General features: G+C 38.0%; 1 protein-coding gene across 3 annotated transcripts, besides 14 other annotated features; it reads right to left on the bottom strand.

Annotated features, from left to right (window-relative positions):
- Positions 1-5319: part of a mobile genetic element that runs on past the window's edge.
- Positions 5320-5350: a mobile genetic element.
- Positions 5351-5445: 95 nt separating this feature from the next.
- Positions 5446-5704: a mobile genetic element.
- Positions 5705-5710: 6 nt separating this feature from the next.
- Positions 5711-6555: a mobile genetic element.
- A 131-nt stretch (positions 6556-6686) lies between these two features.
- Positions 6687-6735: a mobile genetic element.
- A 569-nt stretch (positions 6736-7304) lies between these two features.
- On the bottom strand, positions 7305-17328 carry Atf6. 3 transcript variants are annotated; one of them, NM_165423.2, is made up of 3 exons: positions 17203-17328; positions 12905-13886; positions 7305-9272 (listed from the first exon to the last, which is right to left on the bottom strand). In NM_165423.2, the coding sequence occupies exons 2-3, from the start codon at positions 13880-13882 to the stop codon at positions 8031-8033; spliced, it is 2220 nt and encodes a 739-aa protein (NP_724403.1). In that variant the 5' UTR covers positions 13883-13886; positions 17203-17328; the 3' UTR covers positions 7305-8030. The 3 variants fall into 3 exon arrangements, with proteins under 3 accessions (NP_724403.1, NP_610159.1, NP_995745.1); NM_206023.2 differs by having other exon boundaries at positions 7867-9272; positions 12905-13860; NM_136315.3 differs by lacking the exon at positions 17203-17328 and having other exon boundaries at positions 12905-14895.
- Positions 7518-7913: a mobile genetic element.
- Positions 9587-10081: a mobile genetic element.
- Positions 10111-10378: a mobile genetic element.
- Positions 10475-10536: a mobile genetic element.
- Positions 11822-12021: a mobile genetic element.
- Positions 13934-13985: a mobile genetic element.
- Positions 14089-16267: a mobile genetic element.
- Positions 14410-15809: a mobile genetic element.
- A 216-nt stretch (positions 17329-17544) lies between the features above and the next one.
- Positions 17545-18488: part of a mobile genetic element that runs on past the window's edge.

Raw genomic sequence — 18488 nt, 5'->3', positions numbered from 1 at the left:
TGTCTTAAGATGAAGACGTCCCCGGATTCAATAGTCTTAGATGGTTGTTGACGTTGGGCTTTCAATCGTTAGATAAGAAAGATGATGACCAGGGTTATTGAGGCTGTGGAGGAGGCAGAGCAAATGATCCAGGTGTTGCCTGATGGCAGTCGGGAGTGGAGGTGGTTGATGTGTCCAGGTTGGGTGTTGCAATGAGCGACCATGCCAGAGATGAGTTGTTGATACATTGCAGTCCTTGACGGCGAAGGTTTCCGTCCCGCAATCCGCGACCGTGCTACCGTCCTCGAAATCTAAGATTCTATTTTCATGCTTTACCGGGAATATTCTTCTTTTTCTACAAGTTAACAAAGGCTTCGGAAATTTTATTAAAAAGTACAATAGGTCTCGATTTTGAAAAGTTTTTTCAATCTCCCTTACGTCAACGTCATTCAAGATTATTGGACTTATTACGTTTAATTTGGAAAGGGTGGTTGCAAGTATTATATTTTTAAGTTCTTGAATTACAATACGATTTTCTGCCAAAATCGTCTCGTACAAATGTTCTGTGTCTAAGTCGTCCGATTTTAAAATAGAATTCATGGACGAATTGTGTTTAATTGCAATTGTATTTTGTTGTTTAAATCTATCTGTCCGTTTACCGAGTCCGTTAGCTGTTCCTGTCAAAACCTCACCTGGTCTCAGCCGTCAGAGTCAGGTGTCCACTCTATTGCTTTCAAAGCAAATTAAGAGAAATTAAGAGAAAATTAAGAGAAATTAAGACTACGGGCATGTGACGTACCTTTAGTGTGTCCAGAAGAGTCTCTATTCGCCTAGTCCGTTTCAAGTACCCGTCTCATGTGCTCCTTCTCGAAGAAATCCATCGCGTGTTTCGTCTCGTCCGCGTAAGTCTCGTACGATGTAATGTTCGTTGCTCCATAATAAGCACTGTCGTGCCGAGATCAGCCTCGATGACCTCTTCTGAGCAGAGTGGCGTTAATTTGGTACCCAGGCGTCTGTTGGTTTTTTAACCAGATTTTTTCGCCTATTTGGTACTGTTTATTGCATTTGTGTGCATTTGAGTACCTAAGTGTTTTCTCTTGGGCCTCTTTGATTTTGTCTCTTATGGTGCTCGTAAAATCTGGTGGAATAGCGTGAACTATTTCATGACCCTTTTTAATTGTAACCGAGTGGACAGTTCTGTCCTATTCTATTGTTCCGAATAGAATAAGGTCGCTCGTCTCGGTTATGTTTTGATCTATCTTGATGCACCGTGCGATTTCCCCTAGGGTGCTATGAAATCTCTCAACTTGGCCATTAGATGTGCTGTGCAACGGGTGCGCATTTGAGACCCGTATACCATACCTATTTTCTAGGATGGTTCGTATGGTTTGTGAATTGATAGATCTTTCATTGTCGCAGTAAACTGTTTTTATTTTGGTGAACAGATTTATTAGTTGTAGTATCGGAGTTTTGATATCTACGATTGCTCTTGAATCGATTGGTTGGACTATAGCGGATTTTGAAAACTTGTCGATACAGGTTAGAAAATGCTTTTGATCAGTCCAAAATATATCTATGTGGATACTTTCCCCAGTGTAACCAGGAATTGATGTTTCCGCTATGGTTTGTTGCACTGGGTGACGATTGGTGTTTTGCTTCGGAACACGTTCTGCAATTTGCGGTGATTTCTGCCGCTGCCGATTAAATCTGTAAAAGAACAGCCCCTAGGCCGCTTCCAGAGGCGTCAGTTTTCAAGTCAAATGGCTGAGTGGAATCTGGGTATGCCAAAATGACATCCTCAGACTCCAGGGTGTTTCTTAGTTTTTCGAATGATTTTCGCTGCTCGTTCCAGTTTGACTTTCTTTGAGTGGTAGCACCAATTTTTCCGTTGTCACCTTTTAGAATATTCGTCAGAGGTCTTGCGATGCTAAAAAGCCCCTTTATGAAACATCTATTATATAATAACTGGCCAATCCCAGAAATGACCTGAGACTTAACAATGTCGATGGAGGTTTAAATTGTTTTATAGCCTTAACCCTTTCGGGTGAAGTTTTAATTCCCCCTCGGGACACTATGAATCCCAAATATTCTACGTTCTCTTTAAAGAACATAGATTTTTCTACAGACACTCTCATACCTGCATCGCACAAAGTTTTCAGAACCGTGTTTATATCGTTGGCATGACTCTCCATTGTTTGGGAGAAAAATATTACGTCATCGACGTAGACATAGCGAGTTTTGCCGATGTGTTCTCTCAGAACATCGTCTATTGGAAAATACTAGGCGCATTTTTTAAAGCAAAGGGAAGTCTGCAGAATTCATACTACTAAAAAGCTGTCTTTTCTCGAAAGCGCTCCGAGGGCTCAATTTGATGGAAGCCCGACTTCAGATCAAGAGTCGTGAGCTTTTCCAAAGTTCGACAGTATGGTCGATATGAATGGTATAGGATACTTGTCATCAATTGTTTTTTGATTCAGTTTCCTGAAGTTAATAACGAGACGTTTCTTCCTATGACCTTCTCCGCCAAAACCCTTCTTATCAACAACCCAAATTGTAAGGCGACCGGGATGGCCTTATTATTCCGTCTGCTAGATGTTGCTTAACCTCCGTATTGACGAAATCGGCTACACCCATCGGATATGGGTAAAGTTTTGAATATACGGGTTCCCCGTCAGTGCGGATCGTGGCGACCGTATTCATTTTGAAGGGGAGGGAATCGTTTGGGTCCGCAAAGGCTTTTGATCTGTTTTTGATCATCTTTTTGAAATTTTCGTTTATGGCTTTCGGCACGTCCACGTCATCGATGTTAATAAAGTTACCATTCCTGCATTTTGAGTAAAAAATTTGCTCCGTACCATGATCATGCTCGATGATGTTTTTTGTTAGATCAATTTTTGCATTGACCCGTCTAACAATTCCTTCATATTCGTTCAGGTTGTTTAACAAGAAGAAGTATGACTTAACATTGAATAGATGGATCAGACACTTTTGTTCTATTTTTGTATGACCATGGATTGATGTGACTTCAAATGGTGTTTCCACCGGTTTGAAGTGTTTTAATTCTGTTAGAGGTTTTATGTAATTTTTGGAGGCTTCTGTATCCAACAGTAACCTAATTTCTCGACCGCTATCGAACGAATTATTTGGGGGAGCAGGGACGTCCCCTAAAAAATTACATGATTCGGAATCGGACGTGTTATCAGCCTCGATTTCCGCTGCTTCGTAGGATGACTTTACCCTATACTCCTGGTCATTTGACTGCTCTTGTTCTGGTTCAACCGTTGACTACTGCGAGCTCTCCGTTCGCTCCTGAATTTAGAACGTGATGTGGGATCGACGTCCATGGGTTCAGGACCTAGGTTTTGCGTATAACCTTATCGAAGATTTTTTGATTCATTGTTCTGATGCGCTTGGCCTTTTTATCTTTGGTTTTTAGAAAATTGAGAGCCATTAGCTTGATTACTAGTGCACGGTGGATTATTGTTTTAGTTTCTCTGGAAAGCACCCTGGGAGTTGTTGTGGTTATTACTTTGTGGGGTGTTATGAAAACGGTTACCTTGGCGACGGTTTTCTGAATTGTAAGATTTTTCTTCTACATTTTTATTAAAGCTTGCAACGAACCAGGCTCGTTCATTGCAGGACTCTGTCCGTTGAGCCACGGCCAATGCTGATGGCAAATCTTTGGGCGCAGCTGAGAGAACTACATTTCGGACTGATTTTTTTTAGCCCGGTCACAAAAGCGTTCAAAGCGTCCTGCCGTGATCTATTTTTTAAGATAGCGGCAGTATTTGTCTCATAAGACAAAAAAGTCCTACTAATAATAAGAGTTAGCTTTCTCTCAATCTCATTATAAAAGTCATTAGAGGAAGATCTCCCTGACGCATAGTAACCATTTGCTGCTGCGTCACCTCGATTGGAGTTTGTTCTGCACATGCGCAGCCCATTCTAGCTATTATATATTATTATATTATTATGGTAGATTTCGTAGGCGTTAACTGCTGCGGTTCTTCATACCACATATTCATCTTGTTTTCCGTCAAAACTGGGTATGGACTTTACCAAGTCTAGTGGTTCATTACAAGGAATAGCAGCATTATGTGGTATTTGCTCGTATACCACTAAGGGTCCACCATCGTTTATTCTCTGCCTATTTTCAACCTCTTTAAGCTTGTCTGAGAATATTTTTTGTTGATGCTGGTGCACTAGGCACCATTTACGGCCGCTTCCATGAGTCTAATTACATCTTTATTACTAATGGTACCTGATGGGTTCGCCTGTTCCTGTGTTGGTGCTGCCTCTTGTTGAAGGTCCTGAGGTTGATTTTGAAATTCTTGATCGTTAACCATTTTTACTCTGTCTGTAAAGCCGTCTATTAAGTTTTTTAATTCTTTATCTTCGTCGGTCTCAGTACCGTCAATGTAACCCCCATGTTGGTTATTGTTTCTTATGTCTTTATAGCTCTGTATTAAGTCCTCGTCACTGTCGTTGTTTTCGATACTATTTCTATACATCGGACAATGATATCTTTGTATGAGAAAGAATTACTTCTTAGGAAAGACTTAAATTTTCTTCTTCATTTTTTTTTTATCAATTTGTAAATTAAAATCACTATACTTAAAGTTTTAATTGTATTCACTCTTTTTTATTTCGTTATTTATTATGTGTATTTTTTTCAAAAATGGCACACATATCTGGTTGACGTTAAAAGAGGTAAATTGAAAATAAAGATCTCACTTACATGTTATATTGGTATATTAAAATGCAGCGAAGACGGTTGCTGGTTGATTTAGCTGTTTACTGTTGATATGCAGCGGTTTTCACTGTTGCTTGTGCGGCGTTGTTTTACTTTTGCATTAGATATTTTTGTTTGTGTGTTGATGTTCACTGTTGTTGTGCAGCGTGCGAGTCCGAAGCGTTTTCAAAGAAAACCCGGTTACGAGACCTTGATTTTTAGATATTTTTATTACGCGCGTTGGACGTCAATTATTAAACCAAATACGTTTATTTCATAAATGGTTTTTTTATTAGAGCCAACTGCTCTGAATTCTGGTCTGTTACGAACTAATTACAAATCAAATTTATTAAGGCCGCCAAGTCTTCGGTTGGAGGCAACGGACTTAGCAGAGCGCCTAGTCGGCGCCTCGTGCCGTCTGGAGTTTCATGCCTTCGACGGTCACCCAGTGCGCACATGCCCGCCTCGCTGACCCTTGCACATCACTTTCGCTAAAGCGAAATGCGTTAAAGGGCTGGCTCAGCGTCGTCGATGTTGTTGTTGGCACATCCGGTTTTGGATGGCATTTCGGCGGGTCGTTGCACCCCTCTGACTTGCTTGTGTTAACTTATATATGGATTGAGCTCACTGGAGCTCAATTTATCCGGTGATATAATTATTTAACGCTACAAAATTTGTTTAATGTCTGCCAAGACAGATTGCAAATAAAAAAAATAAATAAAAGTACTGAAATATTTATTAAATGCCTGTTCTGTTTTTTCGGTTATCGTCAGTGGAAGGTTCAGTATGATTTATTATTTTTGACTATTGGTATGATTTACAATTCTTAATGTATTTTTTATGTATTATGTATTATTTTTTCAATAATAATATCATTGCACCTTGGCTACGGTACAATGCCAATATGTCCTCCTTGTATGGGATCGTCATGTAGTGTAGCTTTTTTTTTACTATTTTGGTCACCAGGTTGAGCAGCGATACTTTCAATATTTTTTTTTTACTTTGATTTCTCATTGAAATTAGGTATATTTGTTAAAGGTCTGTGAGCACCTTGAACCAAGAAATACCTACCACATATATATGGTATGTGTGAATTATTGCCCAGTGAATTGCTTACTTTCGCCTTTTGTAAAGGTTCTTGAAGCGTAAATATGCCACTGATAGTTGTTGACTGTTATGGTCTTGGAATAGCACTGCTTCACATGCTTGTTTACAAGCATTCCTGGCTATACAAATTTCTTTACTGAAATATGGGTACAAAAGAAGTGCCGATTGCATTAATTCCCTTTTAAGATACTTGAATGCTTCTTCGCATTTCGATGTCCATTCAAATGGTACGTAATTTTTACAAATCCTCGTTTAGTGGCGTGGTTTTTCTGAAAAATGTTAAATGAACCTTCAATAGTCAATAATTGTCGCTAAGTTTTGTTTGGATAGTTTTTGGTTACATCGGCTTTAAAATCATTAGGAAGTATACCTCTATTAGTATACTTGTGGCCTAAATATATATCCTCATTCACTTGGTGGAATCCAAACATCAGGTCTATGCAAGACGAATATTTTGCTCGTCCTAATTGATAAAATATATCTACAATACTGCCTTTAGTTGTTGTATTTAATATTCCAATGATGGCATTCTTAGTGTTTACAAGTGCGCTTGCGATTATAATTCCAGGTTGCAATTCCTGGTTGGGTATTAAGACTTGGAATCTTTTGAATAAACATCGATCTTTCTTATAACTTCAGATCTTGCAGGCAAAATTAGTTTATTTTCTAGGGAATGTATTATAGGAATGTTTATATTCCTGAAATTATTAGGCTTTACAGTGAACAAACGTTCCTGGCAACATGGGTCAAACTTGAGTTGCGTCTATGTCTCTAGAACCTGTATGCTTGATCTCAACCTTAGAGCTTTTATAGTTCCAGGGATCTCTACGTTCGTACGGACGGACAGATAGACGGACAGAAGGGCAGGTCGAAAACGCTTCCTTCTGCCTGTAACATACTTTTCAACGAATCTAGTATTGCTTAGTACTCGAAGCTGCGAATTGATTTTGTCACTAAACACTCGAATGTCCGTTAAAGAACCATTTTTGACAACTGACAGCAAAAAGGACGCCCGCGCATGACCGTGAAAATGTAACCACTTATCAAAATCAAATTATCATAGTTATTTTGGGTAGGTTCAAAAGATTTAATTGTTCTAATCGCCGCTTTAACTACATAAGCATGTATATGTTGAAATTTCTCGACTCTACTCAGATTCTCCGTGTTTCCTATTAGGCAGCTTCGCTTCTCGCGCGCACTCTGCCGTCAGCCTAGCCGAAGTGAAAGCTGTACGTGGCTAAATCGGAAATGGATAAATGAATGAATTCCCATGCTCACCGCCAACTTTCGTTGTTGGACAGCCTCCGCCTTTGTGTTGGCCAAGTTGACCAAATCAGCATTTGCTGTTGCCAACAGAGAAAACAATCGAATGACGAACTTTAGTCATAAATTATGCTACTTTACTGTGACATCACTTCAGCTCTTTACTAAGCAAGCGAAAACTCTTATCCATTTCCAGGAACAAATTTAAAAATGCTTAGAATATCATTTTCGTTACAATTATTTATTTATTCAGCTTTTTAATTTTGTACTTTATTGCTCACGTATTTTACAAAACTACATCTCTCACATAGGCTGTTTTAATTAATAAAACTTATAATAGGTCAACATTTATTTATTTTTGAAAAGTTTACAAAGAATTTATGCCTCAATAAATTTACAACACAAAAATGTTTCTAAGTGTTACAGAAACAAAGACAAAAGAGAATGCTATAGTCGAATTACCCGACTATCAGATACCCCTTACACTCAGCTAGTGTGAATGCGAACGCGAAACATCATCATTTATATGGGATATCGATAGATATTGGGAAATAAAATGAAAATAAAAAATGTAAAAATCGAAGCAAAGTGTGGTTGTGACCGGTTTGGCGGCAACATGGGTCAACAAACTTGCGCTGAGTCATTGTCTCTAGAATCTAAATGCTTAATCTCAGCCTTCTAGCTTTTATAGTTCCTGAGACCTCGACGTTCATACGGACAGACGGACATAGCTAGATCGACACGGCTATTGATCCTGATCAAGAATATATATACTTTATATAGTCGGAAACGCTTCCTTCTGCCTGTCACATACTTTTCAACAAGTCTAGTATACCCTTTTACTTTACTAGTAACGGGTATAAGAATATGTACACTTTCAAAGGTCGGTAAAGCTTCCTTATACCTGTCACATACCTGTCAATACTGTACAACAAGATAAGGCTGATAGTTAGTTGATAAACTTTGTTTCCTTATTAAAACTAGATGCGACGGTAGCTTGATTTCTAGAGCCCACCTTGTAAAAATTACGCACTCTTTGGGTTTTGCTAACTGGCGTTTCAGTACTACTTTTTTTTATATTTAACTTGTTGGGCTTCCGTGGAATTACGTTTTGACGAAGTTTAGCTGGAAACAAATGATGACTAACTTCAAAGTCTTTTGTATTAAATACTTCACAGTCTACTTGGATCATTTTCATTTTACCGTTAATTCCCGGATTTTCTAAGGGAAGTACCAACGACAATTTTGGGCGATAACTACTGTTGTAACTTAATGCTGGAAGTAGTGCATGATCCATATTAAATGAAAATACGTAAAAAGTATCATCCCTTCTCTCAATTTTACTAATTACATTTATTTGTTCGCGCATATTTTCAAAAGATTTCGTATTGTTTAGTTTTTGCTGTTTTTCTGGCAAAACAGATGTGTAATCATTTAAATCAATAAACATTTTTCGCTTTTCGTGTTTGATGTGTATGTCACGTTTTTCCTCAAAATAATTATTAAAAAATTCAAAACCATTTGAATCCTCTTTTTCCTTTGAAAAATTAGACACGTTTAAAGTGCCGCTAATCCATTTATGCAAATTTTGAGCGAGCATAAAGTATTTTGATTGATTGGAAGAACCATTATGGGACCTGCACCTGTTTATACAGTTTCGTGTACTTAAATATGTTAAGGGTGGAGGTTCATTATATGAGTAAGTATGAGATACATTTTTGGTAATGTTTTCAAAAGAATTGATTTTGTGGTTGCGTATACCAGAATTTAAGAAATATAGAGACGGTTCTTTCTGTTTGCCTGAAAGAAATGTACTTAGATTGTTTTTTTCTTTATATTCCTCCTCTGAATCAGCCCATAGTAACCGTCGATTGGACATGCTTAATTGTTTTCCGACAGGCTCAATCTCACTTTTACCTTCCAAGTTATTTGGTATGTTGAGATACTTTTGAAAATTTCCAGCGTTTAGAGATACCACAAAAGCCATAGCAAATAATATAGCTACATTTTTTTTAATGGTTGCTGTGGTATTATTTTTATTGCAATGCTTTGCCTTTGATGTAAATCTTCCGTTTTTATTTTCGCTTCGTTCAGATCCTGAATAGTTATGTAAAAGACCATTTGCATTTCCAGATTCACGCTGACAAGAGGTGGCAAGCAGAAATATCTGATCCCGTAATGTTATATTTTCCTGCAAGAATAATAGCAATATAGTTCAATAGTCATCATGTATTTTTTTTAGAATATTCATAAAAAGAGGCGGAAAACAGCAAAGTTAAGTATAAATATTTAATAAATAAAATATATAATAAAATACCGAATATATAAATATAAATAAAGTTGTTGGAATTACAGCTTTTTGGCGGTTTGTAGGCTTGACCGAACTGTATATCAATATAAATAAAAGAGACAAGAAGCTTAGGATGCCGGTTCCGATCTATCGATAGCTTGTCATTCATTTGGCTTGCCCTCTTTCATTTCCGTCTGCCAGCGAGGGCACACTCTGAAAATTTCAGTTTCTAAGAACAAGAACACCAAGATCATCAACCTGCCTAAAGAGCACACACTTAGATTATACGTCGTGTGTATTGGATTATTTTATACCTAAAGGAAGGTCGTTAATAAAAAAGGCATGGGATACCGGATGTGACTCGGAGAATACAAGAACGTAAACTTTTAAAGAGGACCCGTTGCGTCCTGCCATTCAGGTAACTTAAAATCCAATTTAGAAAATCCATACTACATGAGAATAATAATAGAATAATAAAGGCAGTGTAGATGACATCTGTTTGAAGATTATTTTTGAAGCCATGTGTTACTAAGGAAGTTAGCTCCATAATGTTAGTGGTTGTTGTTCAGCGTTTTAAAATACCGTTCTGACATGGTGATATAATTGACCTACAAAGTTGCGCCAATAAGAAGTGATAACATATTCAAAAATCTTAGGGATAGCCGACAATTAAGAGATTCCTCTGTAATTGCTTGCATCCAATTTGTTACAACGGATCTAGTATACCCTTTTACTCTACGTAACACGAGGTTGCCCTCAGGGACCCATCAGCGGTCGATTTATTTGACACGCGTTCTGTGTGTGGACTGGGGACTCAGTCCACGCGCCAGGCGGACTATATATGCCGGACTCATGGTGCCATGTGCCTTGTTTGGTGAATTGGTCTGGTATGATGGACCCAGCTCTGCCATGAGGCATCTGGTGTCCTGCCAGAGGCGAATCATGCTTGGATGCCTACCGGTAAGCCGTACAGTGTCCACTGTGGCAATGCAGGTGCTTGCTGGCGCAGGCGATTGCTTGCTCGATTGAAAGACTCCACGTTATATAAGTACAGAAAGATCTGTTACGGTATACACTTTTACTCTACTTTTAACGGGTATGACAAGAGAAAATGCTTTAGTAGACTTCTCTGACTATCCCGTTACTCATCAAGTGAAAATGAGAACGCGAAAAGTTTTTTTATTCAAAAGCTAATAAAAAACTCATTGGCCTAAAAATATTCTTGATCAGTATAAACAGAAGAGTTAATAAAGCCTTGTTTGTCTGTCTGTCCATCCATATGTTCGCCTATCGATTTAAAGAAAAATAGTCTCCCAGTTTTAAAACTATTTTCATGAAAATTTCTTTCTTTTTTTGCACGACGGAACTGATCGGATCGGACAACTATATCATATACATATATGCCATTGGGATAATCGGAAAATTGTTCTTATTCGGTATACACCAGTTGGTCGATATAAATTAGCTACCAAATGAAAAGTTCAAAAATTACTTCCCATGAAAAGAGAAGGAAAACTAAAATGGAGCCTAGAAATGCAAAGTACAATTTATTTGATACATTGCAACCACGCATGAAGAACAAAAACCACGAGAGTACTTTGAGAAAATAACCCCTACCATCATAAGTTATAATCGATGAAGCACAAAACATATTAATCTTAACAGACATCCCTATCACAACTATGTAGTTTGCAAGAAATCAGCAAACAGGTGAGCATTTTTCGTGTCTTGTAGTAATTATGAAATTGTGAGTGGAGCATCGAATTGAGAAAGGAGAAAAGTAATTTCGGATGTCTACGAAATCCCGTTTTACGGTACCGGTTGTACAATTTGACATTATATTTTTTTGTGGAAGTAAAAGAGCAGTAGTTCTTCTAACTGCGAGTAAATGGTAAATTGTTGTAAATCATGGATACGATACTGCATCATTGAGTTGAAGGATGCCCAAGCATGCCCAGTGAATAAAGGGAATATCTGCAAGTTATTTGCACCTCGGAAACACCGAATTCAGAATGGTGGGTCGTAGCAGCATTAAACAAATAAGTTGCCATTATAACAGCATATTTTGACGGAAAGTAACTCATTGCAGTTAACACCGGGCGGAAAATTTGCTTCGGCTTGCGGAGTTGCTAACTAAGAGGTTAAATGACTTTTGAAACAGCACTAGTAAAGTAGAGGCAACCCCACCATCAGGAGCCGTTGCTGTAGCTCAGGATACTGAAATGGTATCAATGCGAGTTCCGGAGGATCACCGAGCGGTCTAAGAGCAGATGTAAACAGGGCCCAGTTGCTTGTGCGGGAGTTGTAGGAATTGACTGAATGACTGAAAGTTTCTATCGTTAAGGAGATTCATTAAGACTTCCTCTTTAGAATTCAATTTGTATAAATTGTGTGTGAAATGAATTTAATCCAGCAGTTTTGCCGCCGACGGCATTACAAGTTTTGTGCGCTGAGTCTTTGTTTAAAGAATCTGTATGCTGAATCTCAACTTTCTAGCTTTTATAGTTCCTGAGATCTCGACGTTCATACAGACAGACGGACATGGCCAGATCGACTCTGCTGTTGATCCTAATCAAGAATGTATATACTTTATATGGTCGGAAAAGCTTCTTTCTACCTGTTACATACATACTTTTCAACGAATCTAGTATACTCCTTTAACTGTACGAGTAACGGGTATAAAAATTGTCGAAAAACGTTGACCTCTCATTTTTTTTTTTGCCGAACGGGAATAAAAAGAAGTCGACAAGTCAGGACTACACGGCGAATGCCGTCGCTGTTTGCAGGTGCAGATGTTTAAGCCGATGTGCGAGAGCTCGCATTGTCTTGATAAATAGTGATCGGTCTTCAGCTGTTGTTTTTTCTAATTTTTTGAAAGATAACTGACAACAAATGATTGTGTACCACTCAGAAGTTACTGTAAATCCACATCAAATCCAAATATAGATCCAAATCCTGTCACGATCTCATAGACGTGACTCGAAGCACCGCGATCGCATTTATTGCGTATTTCGCTTATTTTTTGCGACCAACCGACACGAGCCTTCTATTGAGCAATTAACCATTGATCTGAGCTGTTGGTGAATTTATCCACGTTTTGGGGTGAGAGGAATTTCTGAACTAACTGTAAACAACACAAATAACGCTCGTATAACAAAAAGTTCTGAGTACGTATTACCTAAAACATGTCAAACTTTACGATAGTGTTTTTTTTTGACGTATTGCAACAATAGGGTTGTCCATTCCTTCTTAGTGTGTTACATAATTTTTAAATAAATAACCATTTCGTATTGAGGTTAGCGAAAATCGGCTGTTTGTGGCTTATCCCGGAATAAAGTAATACATATAATATACCTTACTTACTGGTGCGTTTTCTCAGACATGTTGAGATCATATGAAAATTGGAAGGCTAATTAAGAATAAGTAACCTACTTATTATGTTAAGAAGGAATGAGATTAAATTACCAAATTTGCTTTCGAATGACAAGTAAAAATAGGTAAGTTTATTATTTAAACTGAAAGAGAGTACTTACAGCTTTTAGGGAATCGCATTCTTTTTCAAGTTTATTTATTCGAGTCTCTAATGAAACAACATACTCCTTTCTTTTTTTGCGTGATAAGGAAGCAGACTCTCGGTTCTTAATCATACGTTGATATTTTTTGTAGATCTTATCATCCATTGTATGTGATGGAGTGCTTTCTTTCAATGATTGTATAAAAGTTGCATTTTTTTTCTTAATAACGATATTAGAAATCTTAGACCTGACATTAACATTTTTCTTTAAGGTTCTATCACCGTTACATTTCACTGTTGGCAAAAGCCCTTTGTAATCATGTGAAGGTAAATAAATTGTCCTTGACAAAGGTAAAACTGTTTTTGGAACTTGATTATCTAGATTCAGCTCAGTATTTATTGGCCAGCTTTTGGTTAAAGTTGAATTATTCCTTGAAGTGTTATATGAATTAAAACCCAAGTCTTGGGAAGTTTCCGGAAGTTCGTTTTTTATATCTGATAGATTAGAAATCGTGCTGTTGAATTCTTTGTTGGGGCTCCGAACTTTAGCAGGTTCAAAAAATGGATCAAACTTATCTGAATCGACTAAGAGTGGATAGACCGCCTCTTCGTTAGAACATCCATTTACATTTGAACGATTTAAGCTTCTTGTGGGAGACGAATTAGGCTCAGGTAAATCATTTCTACTGTTGGTAAGATCCAATTGAAAATTATTGTCATTTACATTTCTTTTAAATTCACCAGAACACGCTGAAGGAATTTGTTTCAAACCAGAAATCGGGGAACTCAAGCTAAATTCTGAAGTTATTGGGTTTGACGAGAAATGCAATCCAAAGGCTTCTTTTTGAAGATCAGGTATTAATTCACTTAGATCTAACGATGTATCATTGTAGAATGCTGATGAGTTCAGAATGTCGTGTACAATATTATTGTCGTAGTTATTTTCAGTCACTTCTCCCAACAGCGATAAATCGTCTGAAAATAAACATGGCGTCATTTGTCTTAAAGAATAAAATATTATTAATCTTAAAAATATTACAGGAATATAAGAAAATGCTATAGTCGGGTATCCCGACTATCATGTACCCGTTACTCAACTAAATTACAAAATAACAAATAGTAAAAAACTGTGGGCATGACAGTGTTGAGGCATGGGCAAATTGTTTTTTGTATATCGGTAGAAATCGGCCAGGAGAAATAAAACTCGAAAAGAGAAGGTTTGCAGTTCGATTTCATTCGTCTCTCTCAAATAAGCATGATGTGGCAGCCGGAGTACAACAGGAAAATGTACTTGGGACTCTGCTTTACTGTTTGTACAGCTATGACATGCCGCTGTCAGACGCCAGCCTACCCGGGACGTCAATGATGGAAACATTTGCAGATGACGTGTGTGTCACCTACAGGTCCTGCTTCGAACAAGATGCTCCTGATGGCATCCAGGACTTTGCATCAACATTTGCGAAATGGGCAAGGCGCTGGAACATGGTATCAATGGTGACAAATCAGCGAATGTGTGCTCACAAGCCACAAGCCTGGCAAGCCGGAAAGGGAGCCCGCCTCCTACCGGCTGATCAGTCTCCTCCCTTCAATTTCTAAGGTGTTTGAGAGACTGATTGCTGTCCGGATTGTAAGGATTATGGAAGCCCGGGGGATTACCCCTGAGCACCAGTTCGGTTTTCGTGCTGGCCACTGTACTGTCGAGCAGCTCCCTCGGGTCGTCGAGAAAATTCTGACTGCCTACGACAGTAAGGAATATTGTAACAGCCTCTTCATTCGAGAAGCGTTTGATCGAGTGTGGCATATTGGACTTCAACTAAAAATCAAGCAGACGCTGCCTGCTCCATATTTGGGATTGCTAAAGTCGTACCTGGAAGGAAGGAGGTTCGCTGTGCGCTTTCATTAAGCAATTTCCACCGAGCACAAAGTGGCAGCTGGTGTTCCACAAGGTAGTGTCCTCGGCCCCCTGCTCTACTGCCTGTATAGCCACGACATGCCGCAGCCGGATGTAAGCCTTTACGGAAAATCAATGTTGGCGTGATGACGTGTGCGTCACCTACAGGTCCCGATGCGAGCACGACGCAGCCGATGGTATCCAGGACTTTGCAGACCGGTTCTCGGAATGGGCAAGACGTTGGAACATTGGCATCAATAGCAGTAAATCCAACAACGTCTGCTATACTTTAACGGAGAACGCCACCGCCCGTCTACATCGAGGAAGCCCCCGTACCACAGCCGAACGCAGCAAAGTACCTTGGAGTGCTTCTGGATTGCAGACTCACATATGCCAAGCATGTGACCGGCATCGGAACGCGCCTACGTGCTAAGGTGGCGAAGCACTATTGGCTACTTTGTTCGCGCAGTAAATTGTCGCTATCCAACAAGCTGACAATTTACAAACAGATCTTAGCACCAAACTGGAAGTATTGGTGGCAAATCTGGGGCTTGGTATGCGACAGCCAAATCAAAAGGATCCAGGCTATCCAAAATAAGGTCGCAAGACTCATCACCGGCTGCGAGTGGTTTGTGCGAAACAACACCCTGCACAGAGATCTGAAAGTCGCAACGGTATTTGACGAGATAAAGCAGCACTCGAGTAGATACCATGACAGCTTGGGGCGCCACAGAAATCGGCTGGCTAGCGCTCTAAGCAGACCTCGCCCACCAAGGAAGCTCAATAGAAGGTAACCGAGGATCTCATTTCCCGATCTCCTTTGACAAGGGTCAGCAGAAGCTGACGCTTATCTTAAATCCTATTTGTTATATGTGATTGTTATGTAATTGTAGTAAAATTACTGTAGACTTGAAAAAGCTAACTATAGTTAGCCGACGCGCCCAAATGGGCTGAATTAATAGAAAAGAAGGACACAAAGGGGCTCCAAGATTTCCCCGTATGCCTTGATAAATAAATTAATTTTAAAAAAAAAATCCTGGATAGGAGACTCACCTTCTCGAAGCATGCGTATGCGTGCACCATTTTTGGCTTATAAATTCGCGAAGTAAATTGTCACTATCCAACAAGGTGATAATTTACAAGCAAATTATAGCTCCAATATGGAGGTACAGCTATCAAATCTGGGGCTTGGCCTGCGACAGCCAAATCCGTCGTATTCAGGCTCCCCAAAGCAGAATCGCCAGGATGATTACCGGCTGCGATTGGTTCGTAAGGAACACAACAACAAAGAGCTCAAACTAGCCACTGTCTTCGAGACAATAAACATGCACTCTAGCCGGTACCACGACACGTTAGAGCGGTATAGAAATATCCTAGCCAAGGCACTAAACAAAGGTCGCCCACCCAGAAGGCTCCACAGGTCACCCTTGACGAGAGCCAGGAGATGATGATCTCATAATTGTTATGTAGTTAAATGTTACTTATATCATTTTTATTTAATTGTTATTTATATCATTGTTATTGTAATTAGCTAACTTTGTCAGGAAAAAATTAAATGAAAAAATTTAAAATATCAAACCATTGTAAACTTACAAGACTAAAAAAATATGAAATACTTTCAAAACTCCTGCGGCGACGTTGTATTATTATAATTGTTTATTATACATACGTCGACAAAATTTATCGCAAAGGCTGTTGGTGAAACGAAACAGGCAATAAAAATACTTATAAAATATAAAATAATTCATTAATAAATTAAAAAGGATGACTAAAAGTGTTGTTCGAAAAAAATCCTATTTAATTTAATAACTTAATTGCAGTGAATAATTAAAACTGTCGAATGGGCCGCTCTATTGTCTGAAAAACAGCTTAAACAGCTGTTAACTGTTTACTAAACATTCCGATAGCAAAAATTTGAGAATACAAGAGTAACTTACGCAGGAATCGAAAAAAATTACACTGTTGCAAGATACATATGGTATTATCAACTTATCAAAGAAAGGGACAAAGTTTTTGTAAGGTTGTCCTGTTTAAACTGCACGAAATAAGCTATCACTTTACGTATGGCAATGCGTCAGCAAATTATAAGATTTATTGATAGACAGTAATGATAAGGACGCGAATTTTTAATTATTAAGAAATCTTTTAATTTTATATATTGTTGTTTATTATTCAAATATCGTATGTCGTACTTCCCTTTTATGTTTTTCTCTTAACCTTTGTTCAATCGATTTCTTTTAATACATACATTAATATACATTTTATTTTTTATTCCATTTCGCTGATTCTAAAGCAGAAAAAATTAGGGTGCCAGCCACTCATTTCACATTTTACACATATTCATACATATGATGAATTTGATAATAGATATTAGGGCAAGACTTTTTCAACTTGCTTTGCTTGTCACTGACGAGAAGGAAACTTACTGTATAAATTATATTCATTGATGTCCATAGCTAATCGGCCATAGAATTCGAATTGAATATGTTTACTGAACCAGAATTGATTACCACAGCAAACGTCAGCAAATACACGACGTTTTGGCACATTAAAATATTAATTATCAATATATACTATAATAGTAATTTCACATTTTAGGCTTATATAGTAAGTGTACTTTTCACATCCGTCGGAGCGGTTGAGACTTCCTAAGAAATATCGATATAAAAAAGTAGTTTCAAAACTATCACAAAAAACTATTAATCACCATCTACTGAGGACGGATTTTACCTTCTTAGCTTTATATCCACTAGTTGTAGAGTACAATGCACTATGGGTAAAAAGCCGGGAATTTTGGTATTAATTACAATTATAAAGATAGCGACTTGATTTTTTTTATGTTTATAATTAAGATTTAAATAGAATTTCGGATTTTGTTTATTTTTTGATCTGACCACGCCTTCATCTCCGCCCACCAAAAAAATCCTTGAATATAAAGTGAAAAATGTATTTATATACATATGAAAGCGGGTTTCAAGGGAGATGGATGGTGGGCGAAGGATTGGCGTGGGAGCGAAGTGAAGACACAAGATACAAAAACCAATTTTATGAAATAAAAGTCAAAATTTTTTTATATTTGTTATCCATCCTTGCTTCTGCTACTTTTGAATAAGGATGGAAAATATCGCATCCTTTATGCTTATTGAGCGGTTTTATATTATTATATTGCTACTTTGTAAATCCATGTTCAATTGGGAAAGCTAAAGCGTTTTCAGCACTTATTTTAATAGAATGATTTGTCTCAATTTTCTTTTTTATATTATGTATGTTTTCAATTCCCTTTTTTTCAATATAAAGGCCGTTTCTGCCTGCTTCGTTGTTTTCCGGAAAATGAAGCAGCATGTACGAGAAGTGGAGTTGAATGCCCTTATTCTGCAGCCTGCTTATTTGGTAATCTTTTGCTCTTTAGTCTCAAAGTTCTCTTGTATATTTTCCACAATATAACTGTTAATAGCGTCTGCATCGCGTTTGTTGTTGCTCCATTTTTCCATTATTAAAAATAAACTCCAAATTTGCTATGAAGACAATGTTTACGCTGCACATTTGTTCAACTTTTTCCGACCATTTTCGCAATTCAAAGCACCTCTGAATCAGCTGACTTTGAAAGTGCGCCAAAAATAAACGATAACTCGTAAAAAGGTTTAAAACATTTTTTTTATGCTATCTTGTTACTTAGAAATCAAAAAATGAAAGGAGCATTAAAATATCAATC

The sequence above is a fragment of the Drosophila melanogaster genome, chromosome 2R, assembly GCF_000001215.4.
Source record: "Drosophila melanogaster chromosome 2R".
NCBI lineage: Eukaryota > Metazoa > Arthropoda > Insecta > Diptera > Drosophilidae > Drosophila > Drosophila melanogaster.
The sequence above is the reverse complement of the archived record's forward strand: the minus strand, read 5'-3'. Positions and strand labels throughout refer to the sequence as shown.